Genomic DNA, 18,635 nt, shown 5'->3' with positions numbered 1-18,635 from the left:
GCTGTAAGTCATATACTATCAAAATTTCAAATCACTCAGTTGTACCAAACAGGAAAGATAATACTACCTTGTTGGAACAAGTAAGAATTCTTGAGCTTCCTCGCGGCATCATAAAACAAATCCTCGGTGGTCATGGTGTTCATCTTCCAGAGAACGCAGAAAAGCAGTGTTTTCTATTTAAAAGCCACAGGATCGGATCATGATCATTAGTGTTAATTGCTTGGGAGAGTGATGTCTTACAGCATCCAGTTACTAAACTAATGGCAAAGCATGAGTTTCACAGTTTTTGAGATGTTCCTTAGGTTCAGGCTTAAGAGGTGCCACTAATTTAAGCCGTGAAATAGATTTTCCCAGAAGTCCCCTTGACACACGTGGATTCTCCCACGTTAACATGCGCTTTTGAAGAATAAATAAACTTTTATTTAAACTTCTGAGAAACAAAAAATCGGGCAGTTATTTAAAAACAACTAATGATGCTTAATGTAGCCCCTGGAACATTGTTCCTCATGGGGAATATGTGATGGGCTAGTAGTGGCTGATACATAGTTATCAAGGAGGAAAAAAGAGTAATTCCTCAATGCGGTGTATTTGGATTCACCAAATTGTACCTAGTGATTATTTGGCAGGTGCTCGAAGTGCCCTGCTCTGAATGCAAAAGAGCTGTGCTGGCTGCAGCACAGGCTGCTGGTGGCTGAGTTTGGTCAGTTACATGCCGACAACCGGAGAACATAAGTCCTCCCCCAAAAGGTCATGTTCACCTACTGTCCTCGTTGTATCATTTCTGAAAAATGAGCTATTCTTGCTAAGAGAATTTGTAGCAACCTACTTACCTTCGTGACAGTTCCTTAGAGGGCTGAGGTGAGCAGACGTGCCCCTTTCAAGAGGGTCGGAGGACAGAAGTGTGGGAATAGCAAACCTCAGCCAGGAAAGAGAGACTGTGTAGAGTATGGGAAGTGACCAGAAGAGAGGCAGAATGGGCTGGTGTCCATCACCTCAAAGCATCTTCTTACTGTTGCTAGTGGTTTCTTCTAAATGCTGCCTCTTCAATGCTCTGTGCTATTTGGGAAGTCAGCTGCTAAGATGGCCATTCGAGCAGGGTTGGGCATTGCTCAAAGAAGGCTCATGAAAGTGAAGGGATAGAGTTTCATTTGTCTTAAATCTGTCTTACCTGGGTGTGTTCTGGGGATGCAGTCATGGCAAGCTGGGCTGGAGGGGAGCTTGCAGCGCAAGTGCAAGCATCAGTATAGCTGAACTCTTCTGAGGGGACCCTTTCAGTTACAGCTAGCTGATGCCTTTGGGACAATAGGACTCTTGGTTTCTGAGGTTGTCAATCTTTATTGAAAAGTAACAGAGAAACTTTTGAAGTGAGCAGAAAGGCTTTTGTGAAAATGGGACTTATATTAAGTGAAGAAAATTCTTACTGCTGTGCCATTTTTCTGCCTGCACTCGTCCACAGTGCTGGAAAGACAGCAGTAATTTAAAAAACAGAGCATGTGATTCTCAACTTGTATAAATTAGCTCCAGTGACACTGTATTGATTCATGCCACCTTGGGACCTGGCACAAAACACCTCCCTTTCATGGGCAAGGACGATCAGTTGGTGTGGCTGTAGTCAGAGGGTGGTGCAGATTGCACTGCTGAGGCTGGCAGCCCTGACCATAGCACAAAGCACATTCATCTCATTTCCAAGTATGGAAAATGTGTCTTGATCACTTGATTCCAAATGGCAAATCTGACTTCTTAAACTGCAAATATAGTTCTGGCCTGGGGATAATTTCCTTTGTAAATCCATGATGAAATAATCCCGTAAAGCAAAAAATGATAGGTTGCATGTGGCTTGATATAATCCTTATTTATTGGTCATTTTGATCCTGTACACAGCAAAAGAGTAAAATGGATACACCGCCTAAGCTATAAACATACTATGTACACACAGAGAAGGAACAATTAATTTTACATAAAATGGAGAAGGCACATAATGCAGTGATACACTATGATCATTCTGAGCTGGCCAAATTCCAGCTGCAATATTTGTATTCTGCCTAGTGTCAATATTCCTGGGACTCTGAAGGTACTCACTGCTTCACAGGCTGGATGTCACCTCTTCCCAAGGGAAAAGGAAACAGACTGGGAAAGGGGAGTAAGTCGCTTCATCCTTCCCCTGCTTCGGAGTATCTTCAGAAGGATTTGGTTCAGAGCAGATCATGTGCTCTAACTTAGAACTTTCTCTTTCTTGGGAGAAGGCTGTTCGACATGAAGACAGAGTTTAAATGTCTAAGATTTGGGAGTATATTGTGCAATTTTTTTCTTTAATGGATAGGTTGCAAGTCATCATGAGGAAATTATTTTACTTCCAGCTTTTGCATCAAATAGATAGATTAAACAAATGTAATTTTGAAATATTTTAAGTCTTCTGCGTTGAGATACCTCCATATTAATGGAGGTTATCAGTGCTTTTTGAGAAACCAGAAGACAGTCTCAATATTTTTTCCTTATAGCAGCACGAATGCTTTCCACACCTCTTAGATATTATTGCTCCTCCCTGAATGTCTGTGCTTCTGCATGCATTTTATTATACCTCTGGGCTGAGAAGCAGTAAATAGCTTGACATCTGCTATATCAGTCTTAATCTGTGGTTTAAATTTCAGCAAAGATGGTATTAGACACTCTTTATAATGTATTCTTTTTTGTTTTAACTGTTGTTCCCTGGTTGAGATGTGACCCGGAAGGGTCGGTCTTCCTAACCATGCATTTCATGGTAACTATAGCATGTTAATATCGCAACAGCTTTGGGATTTTTTGTGCTTCTCCGGACTGCCATTGAGCTTTTCCAGCTGCAGCATCTGCCTCCCTGTCTTCTTTGGCTGTTGCTTTGTTAATTCAGCTTTTCAGAAAGTGTATTTAGAACTGGCACTTGTGCCTTTGGGGCCTTTTCTTGTTTGTTTCTTATAAGATCGTAAATAGAGTTTTGAATATTTCACATTTTAATCTCTATTTGCAATAAAACATGCTCCCACTAAGTTATCTTACACAGATCTGCTTCAGTAGGTAATTCTCATTCCTGACTCACCATCACCCTCCCTCCTTTTCCTATGGCCTCACTACCATGAAAGCCCAGCTTCACCCTCGCTGCAATCCCGCTTTTGCCTCCGCCTTCCCCAAGTGCCACCCACTTCCATTTCCTTTTCTTCTCTCACTTTTGCATGAGCTTTTGCCAGTCTTATTTTTATTGCTTCCTCTCCACTGAGACTGATAGCAATCACAACTTACTCTGATCTTAAATATTTTTCCCCTGCCTTCTCTCTCCCTGACTTACCTTCTACAAGCCACACTCATATTTCACTCTGAGATTTTCCCTTTGCTGTGCTTTTATGGGTGTCTTTTTAACTCTTCAGGAGCATATTCCTCCAGAGCTCTCTTTGGTCTATAAAAAAACTCTTCAGGCTTTCACATTCTCTGCATCTTCCTTCCTCTGTACATGTTCCTGGGAATCTTGCTCAGGCCTATAGATTCTCTGTGTGGCAATGCCTTCTTGAATGTTTTATTACCTCTGCACAGATTTTTTTCTACTGTCTCCAAAATTTCATCCAGAAATTCAAACTACTGAGAAGAGCAGACTTACTTTCCAGCCACTTCCTTGTTCTTGCTCTGTCTTTCACCATGAACAATAATGCTTGCCTTCAAGTTAGTTCTCCAGGCAAACTGCCTCCATCTTCAGCTGCTTTCTCTCTTCTGTTCCTTTTTCTTTGAATCATATAATAAATTAGTCTGGAAGGGACCTGCTGATGTCATCTAGTCCAACATCCTGCTCGAAGAAGGGCGAACTTCAAAGTAAGGTCTGTGTTATAACCATTCCACTGCCATTTCTGAAATTACTTACTTTCTGGTTTTCTTTCTCCATCTCTGCTATTCACTGAGATCTCTATCAATTTTATTTCTCCATTTAGCTCATTGACCAGAAATCCAGGAACATAAAGCAGGTGTGTGGAAGCATTTTCTTTGCATCCACTTTACCAGTTCAATGCTGCTTCTGCTACTTGTGCCTCAAGCCATGCTTCTGGATTCCCCCTGGTTTTCAGAGCTCTCTCTCCCCCAGCCTCTCCCAGCCTGCAGCCTTACAGCTCTTCTTCTCCACTTAGTTATTACTTGCCCTCTCGTTATCGCAGGTTCCTTTGTCTTTGCCTTGCTTTGCCACTTTCTAGGCAGAGATGGCCTTGCCTTTGGGTCTCTCACAGCTTTTTGGGCTGAGGCTAAAGCAATGTCTGTAAGAATCTGCACAAATCACTCCTGCTTCACTTGTCTTTCATCTTCACACGCTGTTTGCTGTCTCATTTGCTGAGTGTTTGCTACCTCAAACTGTACACTCCTTGAGTCAATTTCTTATTTTTTCCAATATTTATGTATCTTTCTAGAAATGATCACACCTAACAAACTTTATGGTATTCCTTATTATGCCTTAGCAGTGTCTCATAAGGCAAATGCTGGGCTAAACCAAGTGTTTCAGTTAAAAGCTATTACATCTGTAATTACATAATGCCATGATTCGAAAAGATCTACCCTGAATCTCTGCTATCTCTTATCTCCCATCATATTTTTGGCATTATTTTTCCATTCTTTCCTTAGTTGCCATTTGAACTCTCTGGATTTAGACTGCAGCTGTGCAACAATGATTGCCTTCAAAATAATAAGCTTCAGTAGTAAAGCTGTAAATTGGGCTAGAATAAAATCTGTTGTGCATTTTTGCTGTGACTACATTCTGCTCTTTTAACTCAGCTTGAGTCCTACCATCCACTCACATTTTCTGTAGTGCCTTGTTTTGAAATATATCGGTGAGGACTGCAAAAAAAATCGTGAATGTGCTTACTATCATAGTTACTGTAATCATCTAAAACAAAAATAAATGTGAGTGACATTGATCTTTAGTAATCCCTTAAGGGGTTCATTCAAAATGAATTATGAATTGATCATTAATTAAAAGGATGGATACTTAATGTGTATACGCTACTATGCAACTCCTGCAATAACTATCTGCGGTTTGATGCGTATATCTGAGATGTTTCCCAACTGCGGGAACGTATAAGCTGAATTGCAGGAAGAAAGAACTGACGTCATGGACTTTCTACTCCGTTGCCTCTTTATGGTGGATTCAGTTTGTGTGGGAGCAATGTTTATGCTTTAATTTCTTGACTATATATGAAAATTAACTGGATGAGTTACTGCTAAGATTTGCCTCTACGTTTCAAAAAACGCCTTTGACCTGGGTGTATTTTTGGCACATCCTTTCCTACTACAAGAATGATCATTACGTATCTTGAAGATCTTCAAATGCCTATTTCATTCCAAGATTTCTTCCAAACTTCTCCTGTTATTCCATTACATTTTATGTGTTTGTTCCTTTTTCAACAAACAGTTGCAATCCTTTTGCTGCTGAGGTTTATGAGATAATTAAATGGGATTATCCCTGCTTTAAAAGAGGAAAATTGGGGCATAAATATTTATTTGCCTGTGATCATATGAGAAGTCTGAGCTCCAGGAGAAGCACCAAGTCTGTCATAATTAATTGCAAGCCAGTGCTTTACCTGTAGGCCACTTCTGCCTCTTTCCTGGTATTTTCCATGAGTTTTGGGAAACATTTTTGAGCATGCTTTTTGGCAGCCAATGTATGTTTGCAATGTGAGAAGCAATAGTTTTCTAAAATGGACCATCGGGTAATATTGTAATAAGAAAATGGCAGTGGTGTGTATGCACAGAAATTGTTTAGGATGTTGAGACTCCATGTCTCCTAAAAGGTCAGATTGTGCCCACTGGATGTTTTAGGACACAGTCTTTTATACTCAGAGAAATATGTGCTTTTGTGGAAGCTGAAATTCTTTACAGTAGAAGGTGGGGGGGGGCAGCAGGTAAAATCTTCTCAGAGAGAACTGAAGGAAAGAAAACCAATGAAATTTGAAGCATTTATTTTGGAGAGTTTTTGCACAGCTTCCTTTTAATCCCTGATAAACAGATGAAAGTAGATATGCTAAGACACAGCTCTAGTACTAAACCCTTTGATAACAGAATTACAATGTCTTTATTATACAGGCTTATTTGATTTGTCTGCATCACCTTCTGCAGCAGTGATTGCTAGGCAGTCAACGGAAAGCATAGATGAGAAACTGTTATTCATGTTGCATCCGAGACAGGCACTTACATATATCCCAGGAGCCATTACTGTCTGTAATGCCTACTGCTGATTATCAAGGCTGGAGTTTCCAGTGCAAATAAAAATTGTCCTTGGACTGACTGGTCCAAAACAATGATAAATAGCATTGGTTCACTTAAATCCTAAGAGAATTTCAATGTTATTGAACTTAAAAGGGAAATATTGAAAGCCCAAAGTCATTGTAGTCTTTATAATGAGTATTCCTGGTATCAGAATGAAAATTAATATATCTAACATATGCACACTGTCTCCTTTCAACCATCTTCCAGGATGGAGGAGCGCTTTCTTCTAAATCAGTCTTTCCATTGGCGGTGGCTGCACCATGTTCCACATCTCTACCCGGGATCCCTCCTTCTCCTGCCGGCTGGGGCTGTAGGTCCCTTGAGTCGCCCGTTTATTGGCAGCAATGACTGAAACCACAACTGCCAAGAAGAGGATCAATAACAAGGCCAGCGTTACTGAGCCAATGGAGGTGAATATGTTCGAGATCAAGTCAGTTGTCAACTGGAAGGATTGAAATAATCGCAATATAATTTATGTCAAGAGAATACTGAGATACACTTGAGCTACCGTGGAAGGCAAATAAAAACCATTCTATGGATAGGGCTTTGCATAGACGAGCTACTGCTGAAGCACTGTTTATTGGCGGAGAAGTACATTAGCCCCTCCAGATTTTGTTCTTTGGACTCTTCAGAAAATTACATACATGGTGCTGGACATTTAATATACAAGGCAGAGCTGGATGAATTTTACGAAATGACCCATTTCATTTGACAGGTTCCTTTCTGCTTGAAAATAACCTGTGAGTTAATATGTCTGTAGACTATAGTAACAATTCAGCAATTATTTGTTTAATCACTTTAATAATAATTCATTATCCCTAGTTTGGTTGTGGACACGTTATTGCTAGCCTTTGCTACTGCAAGTTAAACATGAGCTATTTTGACTGGATATATATTCAGTCACATTTCTGTTTCTTTTGCTGGAGCAGTCAAGCTTATGTGAATACTTGTACTTACAAATAGAAAATTTGCTTACTGTAAATATTTTTGTAAAATGCACTATTTCTGTGGGCATTCCTGCCAGTAAACTTTTCTACCAGTGTGTTTGCATTAAATAAGTGGGTAGAGGCTGCACAAGAGTGCAACTGAAATCTATTCAGTGAGAAATTAATCAGTATATTGTCACAAATATGTTTTAAAATATTGATCCAGCTCTTCTACATACAGGCTTTGTAGCTTCATTGGCACAAAAACAAGTAGTATGGTATAGGATGAATGTAAGGATGCTCTGATTTTTTTTTTTTTGTTTCCTTGTGGCAGTGGGAAATGTGATAATGTCAGAAGACACAGTGCGCATAAACAAATCTGCCAGCTGAAAAGCTTTAGACCAGAGCAATTTTATAGTAGGTAGATGAACATTCTATATACATCTACATACGTGCTTTTATGCGTAAGAAATTCTTATGGTGAGGTAAGCCAATGAAGTGATGTGCTTAGTGTGGAAAAGTGGTCACTACGGACAGAGTGACCCTAGCAGGAATTGAACTTCTGGGCAGATTCTGCCATCCATCATCTTTTGATTTGTATTACGAGCGACAGCTGAACTGCCATAGATGTATGTGTGCTTGAGGCTGAACTTCCAAATCCCAAAATACTTAGAAACGGAAAACAGCAGGTCAAAGCCCATTTCCCAGTTAGATACTGCATGTTACAGGATATTTTAGTGACCTGCTTATTCGTCATTTCTAAGGAAGTGCAATTACAGTCCTGAGAACGATGAGGATTTTGCATTCAGTGATGGATGTACTGTAAGTGGGTGGTGTTGCTGTGCATACGCTGCTTGGACTTATGCCTTTGCAGAAGAACAACAATGCCAGAGGGAGAATGTTAAAACAATCCTTCCTCTTTTTTTTCTTTTTCCAGTTCCACGCTGATATAAAAGGTCCTACTATAATAATAAAAGCAAGTTTGGCTCAGGGATTCTCTCTAGGGGATGCATGACCAGCTAGGACATTTTCCTCTGCCCTTGATGGCTAAATATATGGTTCCTATGATTTTAAAACCCTTTTTTTCCAATAGAAATAATCTAGTGCAGGTAACAGACCACATGACTCCAACCCTAAAACAAGGTGGCATGAAATGTGCTGGTCCATTAAATTGTATTGAATTGGGAAGGTCATTTCATCTTTAGATGGTGTTACAGATATATTTGAGATCTTAGCTTTTCTCTCTACTGTGTTAGACTGCATGACCCTTGTTTCTCTGTTCTCAGAGAGGCTGCAAATTTTTAATGGAATTTTTATTCTTGGAAGCTGTGTTTTATTTTCATTGTCTTCCCTGGGAAACTGAGGACCAAGATAGTCTAAGTTAACTCTGATCCTAGGGTTGAACAGGACATTTGTGAAATAAAGTCACTGCCATAGGCAAATGGATGGTATTGCCTGTAAATATGTGAAATTTCTGAACTTATTCTCCAATTTTCCAGTCCATACTCTTTACATTCCTGTTGTAAGTATGTCTACATCTATGCAGACATTTTCATTTATGATATCCTTCACATTAAGAAATAAAATTAAAGAAAAATTTTATGCAAAGGAATTGGGGAGAAGAGAACTCTGTAATTTGTTAAAATGCAGTCACATATCTAAACCTCATTCTCAAGTTAAAATCTTCATAACAGGGCTTTTTTTTGTTGTTCTGCAATAGTTACTTCTTACAGAAACCTTACCCATAGCACACCATAGCAATCCACTACACATTTTCTTCCAATTCTTGTTTCTTTTTAGTAACTATTATTCATTCATTGGATTTGGTTTGGTCAACCAGTGACTTGAACAAACTACTGAAAATTGCCCATATCTGTGTTGGACAAAACTTTTCCTCTTGAGCCATTATGTAAAAAATGTTACCCCACTGATTAAAATCTAGAAAGCTGTGGTTTTTACGATGATCAGATACATAAGCTAACTTTATTTCTGTGTTTATTTTGCTTCTAATTTCTAAATATGAAGAAAAATGGCCTTTATGTCATCTTTTCAGGTGGATTCTATTGTTCAAAAAAAAATTAATCTACTGTTCAAGTGCTGTCCCCTGGTTTATCAGCTCACAGATCAGTGCCTAAGTTTACAGTATAGGTAGCCCCCTTAGCAGTAGCACTGAACTGATAACAAGAGTTGCCAGAAGGCTCTGCAGTCTGGTCCCATCAAAATCAGCTGCTTCTTTAGTAATTAATGGCTGAACAGTTAAATTAATTTGGAAAATCAACTGGCTGATCTGGAAAAAAAAAAAAAATCCAACTGAAAAGTTCTGTCCTCTGCCGTCTCTGAATCTGTTAATTCCAGTATTTGGTGATGATGATAGGCTGAAATAATTGTAACTGATGTTCCTGAAAAGAAAAAGGACTGAGCAGCATTTTTAGAAACATAGTGCTTCTGAGGCAGCAGAAAGAGAGGTTTTCTGTTACTGACCCTACTGTGTATTTTGCATAAAGGTAGGGAGTGGGCTTTAAAAAAGCAGTTTGAACGTAAAGGTCCCATATCACTGCTTCAGGCTCTTCTGGTAAGTCCTTGCCTGTTGCTTCCACCATAGATGGATCTAGGCTATGAACCTCTCCAATGTTTCAAAGAGCAGAGCCCCTCTCACAGCTGTGGGACTGCTCATGCATGTGGCTGTTTATCTTAGTGTTCACAGCCGTGTAGCAGATCACTCATGGCTGCGAGTCTGTGGGCGTCCAAAGGCGCTGGGTGGTTAGCAATGCACAGCTGATGTCTCCTTGATTAGACCACCATGCTGCAACATCACTTTTCAGCTTCATATCACACAGGCTGCTATTCAGTTCCCTGTGTTAGCTTGTTAAGATATCTGGTTGTTGAACTGACTGCTTGTGAGATGGCCACTTGCTATGAATATATAATTTTTTGGTGCATTTATCACAAAGCCATGGCAGAGTCCCATGCAAGAGGTGTTCTGTGGCCTAGAGCTTCCAAAGCAGAAGGGGAAAGCTCCGGAAAGGAAAGGCCAAAGCGAGGCAAACTTCATTTTGTCTCAGCCCAATCGAAAAAAAGCCACAGGTCAGCTGGAAATTTATGAAGAGAAACAAGTTACTGAATTTTTTTGCTAAAGACCTTTGTTGTCAAGGAAGCCTATGAGACCCCCACACAATGCGATAGCCTTTCAGAAAAAATTCTTGCTGATAAATACCACATGGTGATCACAGCTATCGCTGAATGTAACTTCAGCGCTGCTTATGAATAACTAAATATGTGTAGAGTAACTGAAGGAGGGTTAATTTACTGACTGGGCAATACCTTTGAGATTCTCATTACACTTTGAGCAGGAGGTTGGACTGGGAGACCTCCTGAGGCCTCTTCCAACCTGCATTATCTTATGAGCCTGTTTGAAATGTAGTCAGTGACAGAACAGTTGTGAGAGTTCCCCTGCCCCTAATACGTAGTAGCTGTCAGTAAAAGCTGTATCCTTAATGATAATGGATGCTGATGGCAAGATGGTGTCATGTGCCATGGTAATACCAACAAAATGAAGTCTGCTAACATTAGAAGGCCAATCTGCTTCTTGCTAAGATATTTTATGTAGCATGGTCTATTTATATGTCTTTGGATGTCAGCTGGAGCAAGACAAATTTATTTTGGTAAAATTTAAAAATAAAGGAAGAAAAAGAAAATATTCTTGCATTTAGTTTTCATGTAGAGAATAGCTTCCTCTGCAAAGACAGAAGGAAATGCAGAAAAAACTCTTTTTTTTTTTGTCTTGTTTTAAAACAAGGTCTTTTGGCTCTTCACTCGTGGTTTCATTTCAAAGCTAGTTAATTTTTTAGTTTTTAAAAATTATTAAATAAGAACAATTTAAAATGTTTAGATTAGATAAAATAAATCATTGGATAGACTGAAACTTCGTTGTAGGGCTGGGTTTTACTTTTCATTTGGTTATTGAAATAGATTGATTGTTCCACCTTGGTTCCTTGATTTGCTTTGTAGGTGAACTGTTTGGATAAGGAGGGCCCAGTTCACAAGTCAAAGCTCAGCAGCATTTATCAATCCAGTATATGTATGCTTATCTTTAGACAAGCTGTCTTCCAAACTGTCATTTTATAAGAGGGGAACATTAGGGATTTGCTGTAAATGAACGTTTCCATGTGTGCCAAATGCCAAAGGCAAATGGAATAGCACAAGGGAGCCAGCAAAATACACAAGGCCTCTTCCTCTTGTGTGTCTTACATCAGCATGATTTTGCTGATCTAATCCTGCTTTATGTTGATACAGGAGATGAGAATTATGGCCACAGACACTTAAGGGCTGAGCTGGATCAGGGAGAGAGAAGAGCAAGCTGTGGTGCCAGCAGAGAAATTGCTGTAGGTGTGAGAGAAGTAGCGTGACCTTCCTTGGAACGCTGCTACCCAGGCATGAGCTTTGCACAAGCAAGTGTGGCTTGCACGAAATGTACGTGTCTTTGGGATGTGAAAAGTGTAGTGTGCTCTGAAAGCAGAAGCATGCCTCTGTTGCTGGGCATTAAGAATTAATCAGCCTTCATTTCAGCACTCTTGCATAGATTCATGGCTGATTCTGGATGCTTCGCCAGACAAGAGACGTCAATGCAAGCTTTAAAACACAGGGATTGCCAAACTGCAGAGAATTCCCTTCTCTGTCACATGTGGGGCTTTCTGGGAATTATGCAGCTGCTTGTGTCCACAGGAGCTTTCGCCAGTGAAGTCTCCAGATCCCGAGTCCTGACACCATTCACAAGGTTATCATTTCATTCACAGTAAGAACATCTGATCCACGCCATCCAGATTTACTGGCCCCAAATCAAAACCATTTGCTATAGTAATGAGGGATGATTGGCATGAGTGGCCCTAATCCATCTCAGAATTACTTTGAAAGTTTGGGGGGCATATAGGGATAATACCAAGTAGCCAAAGAAAAGCCATTAACTTGATTAAAAAGCCCATAGATGCACTGAGTTTATTTCATTGAGGATTTACAACCATCTCATCAGAATTTTTTTCTGAATTCAAGTAAGAATTCCAATAGTTCAAGAAGAAATCCAGTCAGTCATACTCAAATCCATTATAATGAGATGCATTGATAACCCCAGCTTGTGGGACTACAGTTTATTTTCAACAGCAGTAAAATGGCCATAAATCTATAGATTGACTTTGTTCCGATAGAAGTACCTTAAATGAACAGCACATGAAGTCCCTTCTTCCATGATTTTTTTTTTCTTCACCTTCACAAGCAAGCATCTATTGCTTTCCCTCACATCATCTGTAAAAAGTAGCTGCTCAGCTTGTGCTAAACACCAGCCACCAGGTCTCAAGGCCTGTGTTAACCTAGATGTTGGGCTGGTGAGTTGAACCAATAATCCATTTCGGACTCATTTAAAAAGAGCAGATTCATGTCGAGCTGAGCCAAACACTGCACAGGCCACTGGAAATGGCAAACTATTTTTAAGATTCTATATGCATCACCTATTTCTTTTAACTGCTTTATCCTCTCTATACTTTATCCCGGTTTCCAGCTTCATGCTGTTGTCCATGTGGGCACTCATCTGTGTTGAGTGTGCCTATACACAGTTACCATTCAGGTACTTGAATAATTTATTCCTTTCTACTTTGGTACCTGTGCCAACAATAAGGGAAGCACTTAGTGTCTGCAGGTGCACCTTAGCTGATTTTCCCCTGTTTAGCACCAGTGAGGCCACCAACTCCTTTTCCTTCTGCACACCTTACAACTCTTCAGTTTATCTTGTGGGCTTCAAAAGTGCATTTTCTATGGCAGTCACATTGCATAGCCATTCTTGTCTCCATGTGTGAAGGAATTAATTCCTGAAAGGCGCGATATTTGCTGTACTTTAAACCTGGTGCCTAACAAGCTTCAGGATTATCTGGTAAGAAAAGTGTTTGAATTCTCTGAAATCGAGAAGCAGAAAGCTAGAGGAAAAAAAATGGACCTAGAAAGACTGCTGCAGGGTTTCTCTCTAGTTTTGCTTCCTTAATGAATAAGAACAAGACCAGTTTGCAGGAGGACCAGATTCGGACTTGTAGCCTTGAATACCTTATGAAGATCTCCGTGGCCTAAAGATGTGACTGCTTTGCCCTGCAATCAGCCAGCCCGTAGCTCCAGTTCAGGCTGGCCTGTAATTGTCACAGATTGGCTCTGGTCACAGGTAGCTTTGCCTTCTGTATGCTAGGTAACCCCCCCAAGGTAAGCATGACTGCTTTTCTCTCCACATCTTGGGAACTTCTCCCACTGACATCATGTCCACCGGGAGGAGGCTATCCTGTCATCCCTCACCTGTCTCTGTAGTCTTCTGAAAATCTATCTACACTACATATAGAGTTGTAGGTAATCTTGAATTTTCATCATTGCTGTTGCTGTTTCTGCCATCAGCCTCCAAGTTGTTTTCCTGATATCTGCAGGAACAGACAATCCCATTGTTGGAGGGCCTGAATGAGACCCCAAGTCCTGTATGTACCTCTATGGGCGTTGCTGAAGACAAAATTTTGGTGACTACTTCTGATGTGTGCTGAACACCCACAGTATAACATACAAATAGGCAGCTCACCTTGAAGAAGAATGCTTGTCAGTAATCTTTTTTTTTATTTCTCTATTTTCTGGTGGATATTATTGTCTGAATACTTTCTTAAAATGTCTCTGAAGAAATTGCATTCACTACTACCTCTAGCTAAAATAAGGTTTTTTATAATATGTAGTTTGAATAGTTTGTCTTAGTTGAAATGTGACAGTTTGAATGAATTCCTCCCTGGAAAATGTCAACTTTTAGTTGTCTGACACTTCTTGAAATCAAAGCACAAATGTAGAGAAAATTAGTGTTAGCAGCTATAATGATAAATTGATCATCTGGCTTGACCAGTTATAGATCAGAAAAATGCAATCTTTACTGTCAAGGAAGAATTACATCTGTGGTGTCCTGTGAGAAAATGAAGAAGATGGAGATGATTGAAGTCTAGGAGTTAGCTGGGCTTGCAAGGAAAGTGCCTCATTAAAAAATTCTGACAGCCTCCCTCCTGATCCGTGAAGTCACACTGTTGTGACACTACAGAAGTTAACAAGGAAGTTTGTTCTAATTATAGTGGAGCAAGAAATTGGAGATGGAGCTCTCTAAAGTGTTGCAACTAAATTGTAAAGCAGACTTTGGTTAAACAAGTGTTATTCTCATTAGTCTTGATCTTGAGTAAGATCAGCATACACAGACCTCCCCCTCCTCACATTAGGCTGCAGGACCATTTGGGGATCACTTGGAGACAGTGCTGTGTTTAAATCAAAACAATTTCCCCCCTCAATGCCAGCACTTGCAGTAATGTTCAGCTCAAGTAGCCCTCTATTTACAATATATTAGCCTTTTGGCTGAGTAACTTTTCAAACTCAGAAGCTCACTTTTAGGAATTATTCTTTAAAGAACAGGCTACATACAGTAACTATAATTTCTTTACCTAACTGTAGTATTGATGGCTGACTTATATTAACTGTTTAATGGAAGTGGTCCAGCCATGAAAACAGTGGTTTTTAGTAGGTCTGGGATGATCTGTCTTGGGCAGAAGAAATAATATTTGTGGGTTTGGCCACTATATGTCATGTGACCTCAGCGATGGACCCCAAAAAGCCAGAAGTACATAAGTAGCCCCTTAAAATCTCCATCAGATAGTTTGCTGGATCAGTATCTCACAGGACGGAGTATTAAATGCCTTTTCTCTTAGACAGCAGAGTGTTGGTTATACACAGAGAAGTGATTTGGCTGGCAGTTTGGGAGGTAAGCTCTCATTAAGCTGTGGGCTTTGAGAAGACTTCTTGATAGCGTTTCTGCAGCAACTGCCAGTGCTAATTTTGTAAGTGTGCTCCAGCTCTTTTTAAGATCATCTTGGTGGTGCAGCACAGATTAAATGTGCAGCTCCAATGTGTTGTTATGAGATGCCTTTTAAAATTCTATCGACGGCCCCTGGTGTAGGAACTTCACCATCTGCTGCAATCTGAAAGGACAGGAGGGAAAATCTATAGCTGGTGCAAATCCAGGCAAACCATGCCGAGGAGGAGTTTGTCCCATAGTTGCTAAATCGCAGACTAGACAAATGTTTCATTAAAGGTGTCAGTCTCTGGGGTGTAACATCCCTTTCCAGTTTGGGAAATGCCTTGGGGTATCATATAAAATTATTTTTGTACATGGATAACAGTGCAGTGTATCAGGTGGTGTTTCTCCATAGGGGATAACTGCATTACAGCTTTGAGACAGCAGATTCTATATGAATAAATCTTGGTGGTGGAAAAAAAGCCTTATCAGGCAGGCATCTTGCAAGAAGAAATGGATGATATTTAAAATTAAAAGATCATTGCTGAAAACAGTAACTTTCTGTCATTGCCCTGCATATAGCCGGCTTGAGTTTATGTGTCCATATAGTCACCACAGTAGAAATGAGTCCTGAAGAGGAATTTGGAAGAAAACACAGTAGTGGCCTTTTGAGGAAGTTGCTCCTGTTGTCATGGGAGAGTGAAAGGGGTGGGGTGGGGTCAGTAGGTTAAACCCAAAAGCAGGAGAAGAATAGGAAAAGACGCTACAGTGTTGAAGATGAGGGCAGGACAGTTCCTGAAGAAAAGAGGTGAAGAGAGATTCAGTAGACACAGTGAGTGATGAGAAAGAATGAATTTCAAAACTGCTTTCTTCATTGATTGCATAGGTGTTGAACAGACCAGCATGTGAAGGATGACGTTATAACAGTCAAGATGGGGCTGATGGGAACGATAGCGTCTGGATAAGAGAACGGGGCAGGAAATGATAATGTAGGCTATTAACAGCTATGTCAAGGGTGAAACTAAACCATTTCTAATGCAAACTTCTGATCTGAATTTTGCACATATTATGTCTCCCTCTCTCTTCCAATTTTTTTCTGTGTTAGGGGAAAAAAAAGATAAATTTTGCTAAGGTATTTGCAATCTGGAAGCACAAAGCCCATCTAAGTGAATATCTGCATGTTGTTTCCCCTCACTAATGTTTCCATGTGCATTGTTTTCACCAGGCATGATTCACCTGTGTTCTGCATTATCAGTTTCAATTAACTTTAATGGAGTTGCACAACCTGAATTTTGGGCACGGAACTGATTGCTCAAAACTCCACTTTCCAGCACATAACAGTTGAAGGTAAAGATCTCTTCCTTAATGATGCTAGTGGTAGATGTTCTTTTACTTCTGTAATCAGATCTTTGAGAACAGCACTAAGTACCCATCGAAGAATAGCATCACATACAGATGCAGCCACATTCTGTGCGCTCTGGTCCTTGACTGTGACAATGTGAAGCAGGGTCCTCTATCTCCCCCAGGTCCTGGTTCTCCATAAGGATTGGTGCAACCTGTGCTGAAACTGTCAGTCTTGCCTCTTCCCACTTTCTGTAGGAGTAAGAAACTGCTCTGTCCAGTGGTGCATAATAGGTGGATCAGCAGTGTAGAGTACAGCAGAGACAGAGTTATGATGCCTGTTTTATTTCGTAAGTGCCAGACACTTTCCATCCCTATTTCTCTGCTAATAAGCTAAGCCTATAATCTCAAAACTATTCCATGAAATTCTTCTCCCTACTTGGTGCTAAGCTTCTGCAAAACAGCCATGTGTTGCTACCTAGCATTAAAATTATGCTGCCAAGTGGTGATGAAGTAGCTATTTGACTGTTTCACACTGTCAGACAACAAGGTATCAAGTCAACAGCTAGCCTTTGTTGGGTGCAGCACTTCGATTGCAGCCATCTTGTGCTTCCAACTGTAAATACTAATGGTATAAGATAGACCTTTATTGGCTACACAATACTTGCCTTAGCACGCTACATGACACTGTCACATTACTTAGCTAATTATATTGCTTGATAAAAAATTTGAGCATGTTTTTATCCTACTGGCTTTTTTTCTAGTAGAAAGTTGACTAGCAACAGAACATGTAATTACGTTTTAGCTTCAGGAAAGACTTTGAGAAGTGTAAATGGAAAGAAAAGTATATATAAACCTCTCTGTCAATAGTTACTTCTTGAAACCCTTGTTTTAATCTTGATTTAGACCTTAGATTTGTTGGTGGAGTTATTTTTTCTTGTGGCTTTTTTTTTTTTAAGTACTTCCATCTTGTTGATAGGAACATATGAGTGTGTCCCTACCTGTGAACCTTACCTCTGTCCTCAGGGATTCTTGGATCAAGTACTGTGTACCTAATATAGTATCTTGTCATTGTATTAATATTGCTGGCATTCAACAGGTTTGCATCTGAAATGTGATTTGGATGGAGCCAACTTTAATAATTGCTTTTTGGATATCTGCTGAAGATGCAAGTGGTTTATGAAGTCTCTTTCTATGTTATAGCCAGCACAGTACATGAGAAAAGGGTCTCTACAAATGCATTAGAGATTGCTCTTGACTTTCTACTCCATGCTTTTACCTTACTGCCACCTAAAGATAACTAACAGAAACCACATTATTAGAGAGACTTTAACATGCTAGGAAGTAATGATGGCCTTGTCAATGCCTTTCTTTTAAGAAGATTTCCTACAGTTTCGGAAGATTTTCTTGACAATCATACTTCTTAGAGACAGGCAAAAAATCTGCTGGCTCAGCTCACCGAATTTATCCCTGGTCCTCCAAGGCAAGACATATTGACTATGAGTGCTACTCAACGCTGTTTCCAGCCAGATGATTAATTTTGATCTGGGGGCTCCTCGATACAGGCTGAAAGTAGCATTTTCTACAGTGCATGGAGTCAGGTCAAAATCCACCTTTATCTGCTGGTGTCTGCTATTTCTGATACAATCCCCTTTTGATTCTGCCTTTCTCAGATATCAGAGTTGTCCTCTGTTGAACGGGAAGCCTAAGCGGGTCTTCCTTCTTGGCTCCATCCTTGATGCCTTATTCAGTTTGGAGATCCGCTCTAAAGCAGACCAATATCCTTTTGTCAGAGGGAAACTGAAGCATGAAATAGAGACGTGATTAGCTTATGATCAGTTAGGCAACCCATGGTGGAAATGGTAATTGAATTTAGTATCTTCCTCAACACTGCCTGCACAAATATCTGTGATCAGTCCCTAGGAGTCATATCAGGGCAGTGCAGCCTTGCCCAGGCTCTAACACTCCCACTGAGAATGAGAACTAGCAAGGTCTGGCTTAGGATTTACTCCTCGGTCTCCATCTTTGGCAGTCTGTCACTTGCTTGGTGTTTGTACAGTTGCTAGTACACTGAGGCATGACGCCCTGAGCAAGAAAACTTGAGTCTGATAGGTAGTCTTTTATGGACCTGTTGCAATCAGACAATTTTACTGTACGAGATTTCTTTTTTGAAGTATGGCATTCTCTGTTGCTTAAACTGCAAGAATATGGCACTTACACTGGTAATAAATTATTCATATGTACCTATTATGGGTTACAGTCTGAACTTA

At 40.1% G+C, this 18,635-nt stretch overlaps 1 protein-coding gene across 3 annotated transcripts in view; it reads right to left on the bottom strand.

Annotated features, from left to right (window-relative positions):
• Positions 1 to 666: 666 nt before the first annotated feature.
• CRB1 (crumbs cell polarity complex component 1) overlaps positions 667 to 18,635 on the bottom strand; it is a 114,537-nt gene continuing 96,568 nt past the window's right edge. Inside the window, exon 12 of one of the 3 annotated variants that reach the window (XM_049807675.1) lies at positions 667 to 6,706. In XM_049807675.1, coding sequence (XP_049663632.1) covers positions 6,491 to 6,706 — 216 coding nt within the window. In that variant the 3' untranslated portion in view covers positions 667 to 6,490. Of the gene's footprint in view, positions 6,707 to 12,504; positions 13,634 to 18,635 lie in introns of those variants that run through there. The other 2 variants (XM_049807676.1, XM_049807677.1) reach the window with 2 other exon arrangements.

The sequence above is a fragment of the Accipiter gentilis genome, chromosome 8 (assembly GCF_929443795.1).
Source record: "Accipiter gentilis chromosome 8, bAccGen1.1, whole genome shotgun sequence".
Taxonomy (NCBI): domain Eukaryota; kingdom Metazoa; phylum Chordata; class Aves; order Accipitriformes; family Accipitridae; genus Astur; species Astur gentilis.
The sequence above is the reverse complement of the archived record's forward strand: the minus strand, read 5'-3'. Positions and strand labels throughout refer to the sequence as shown.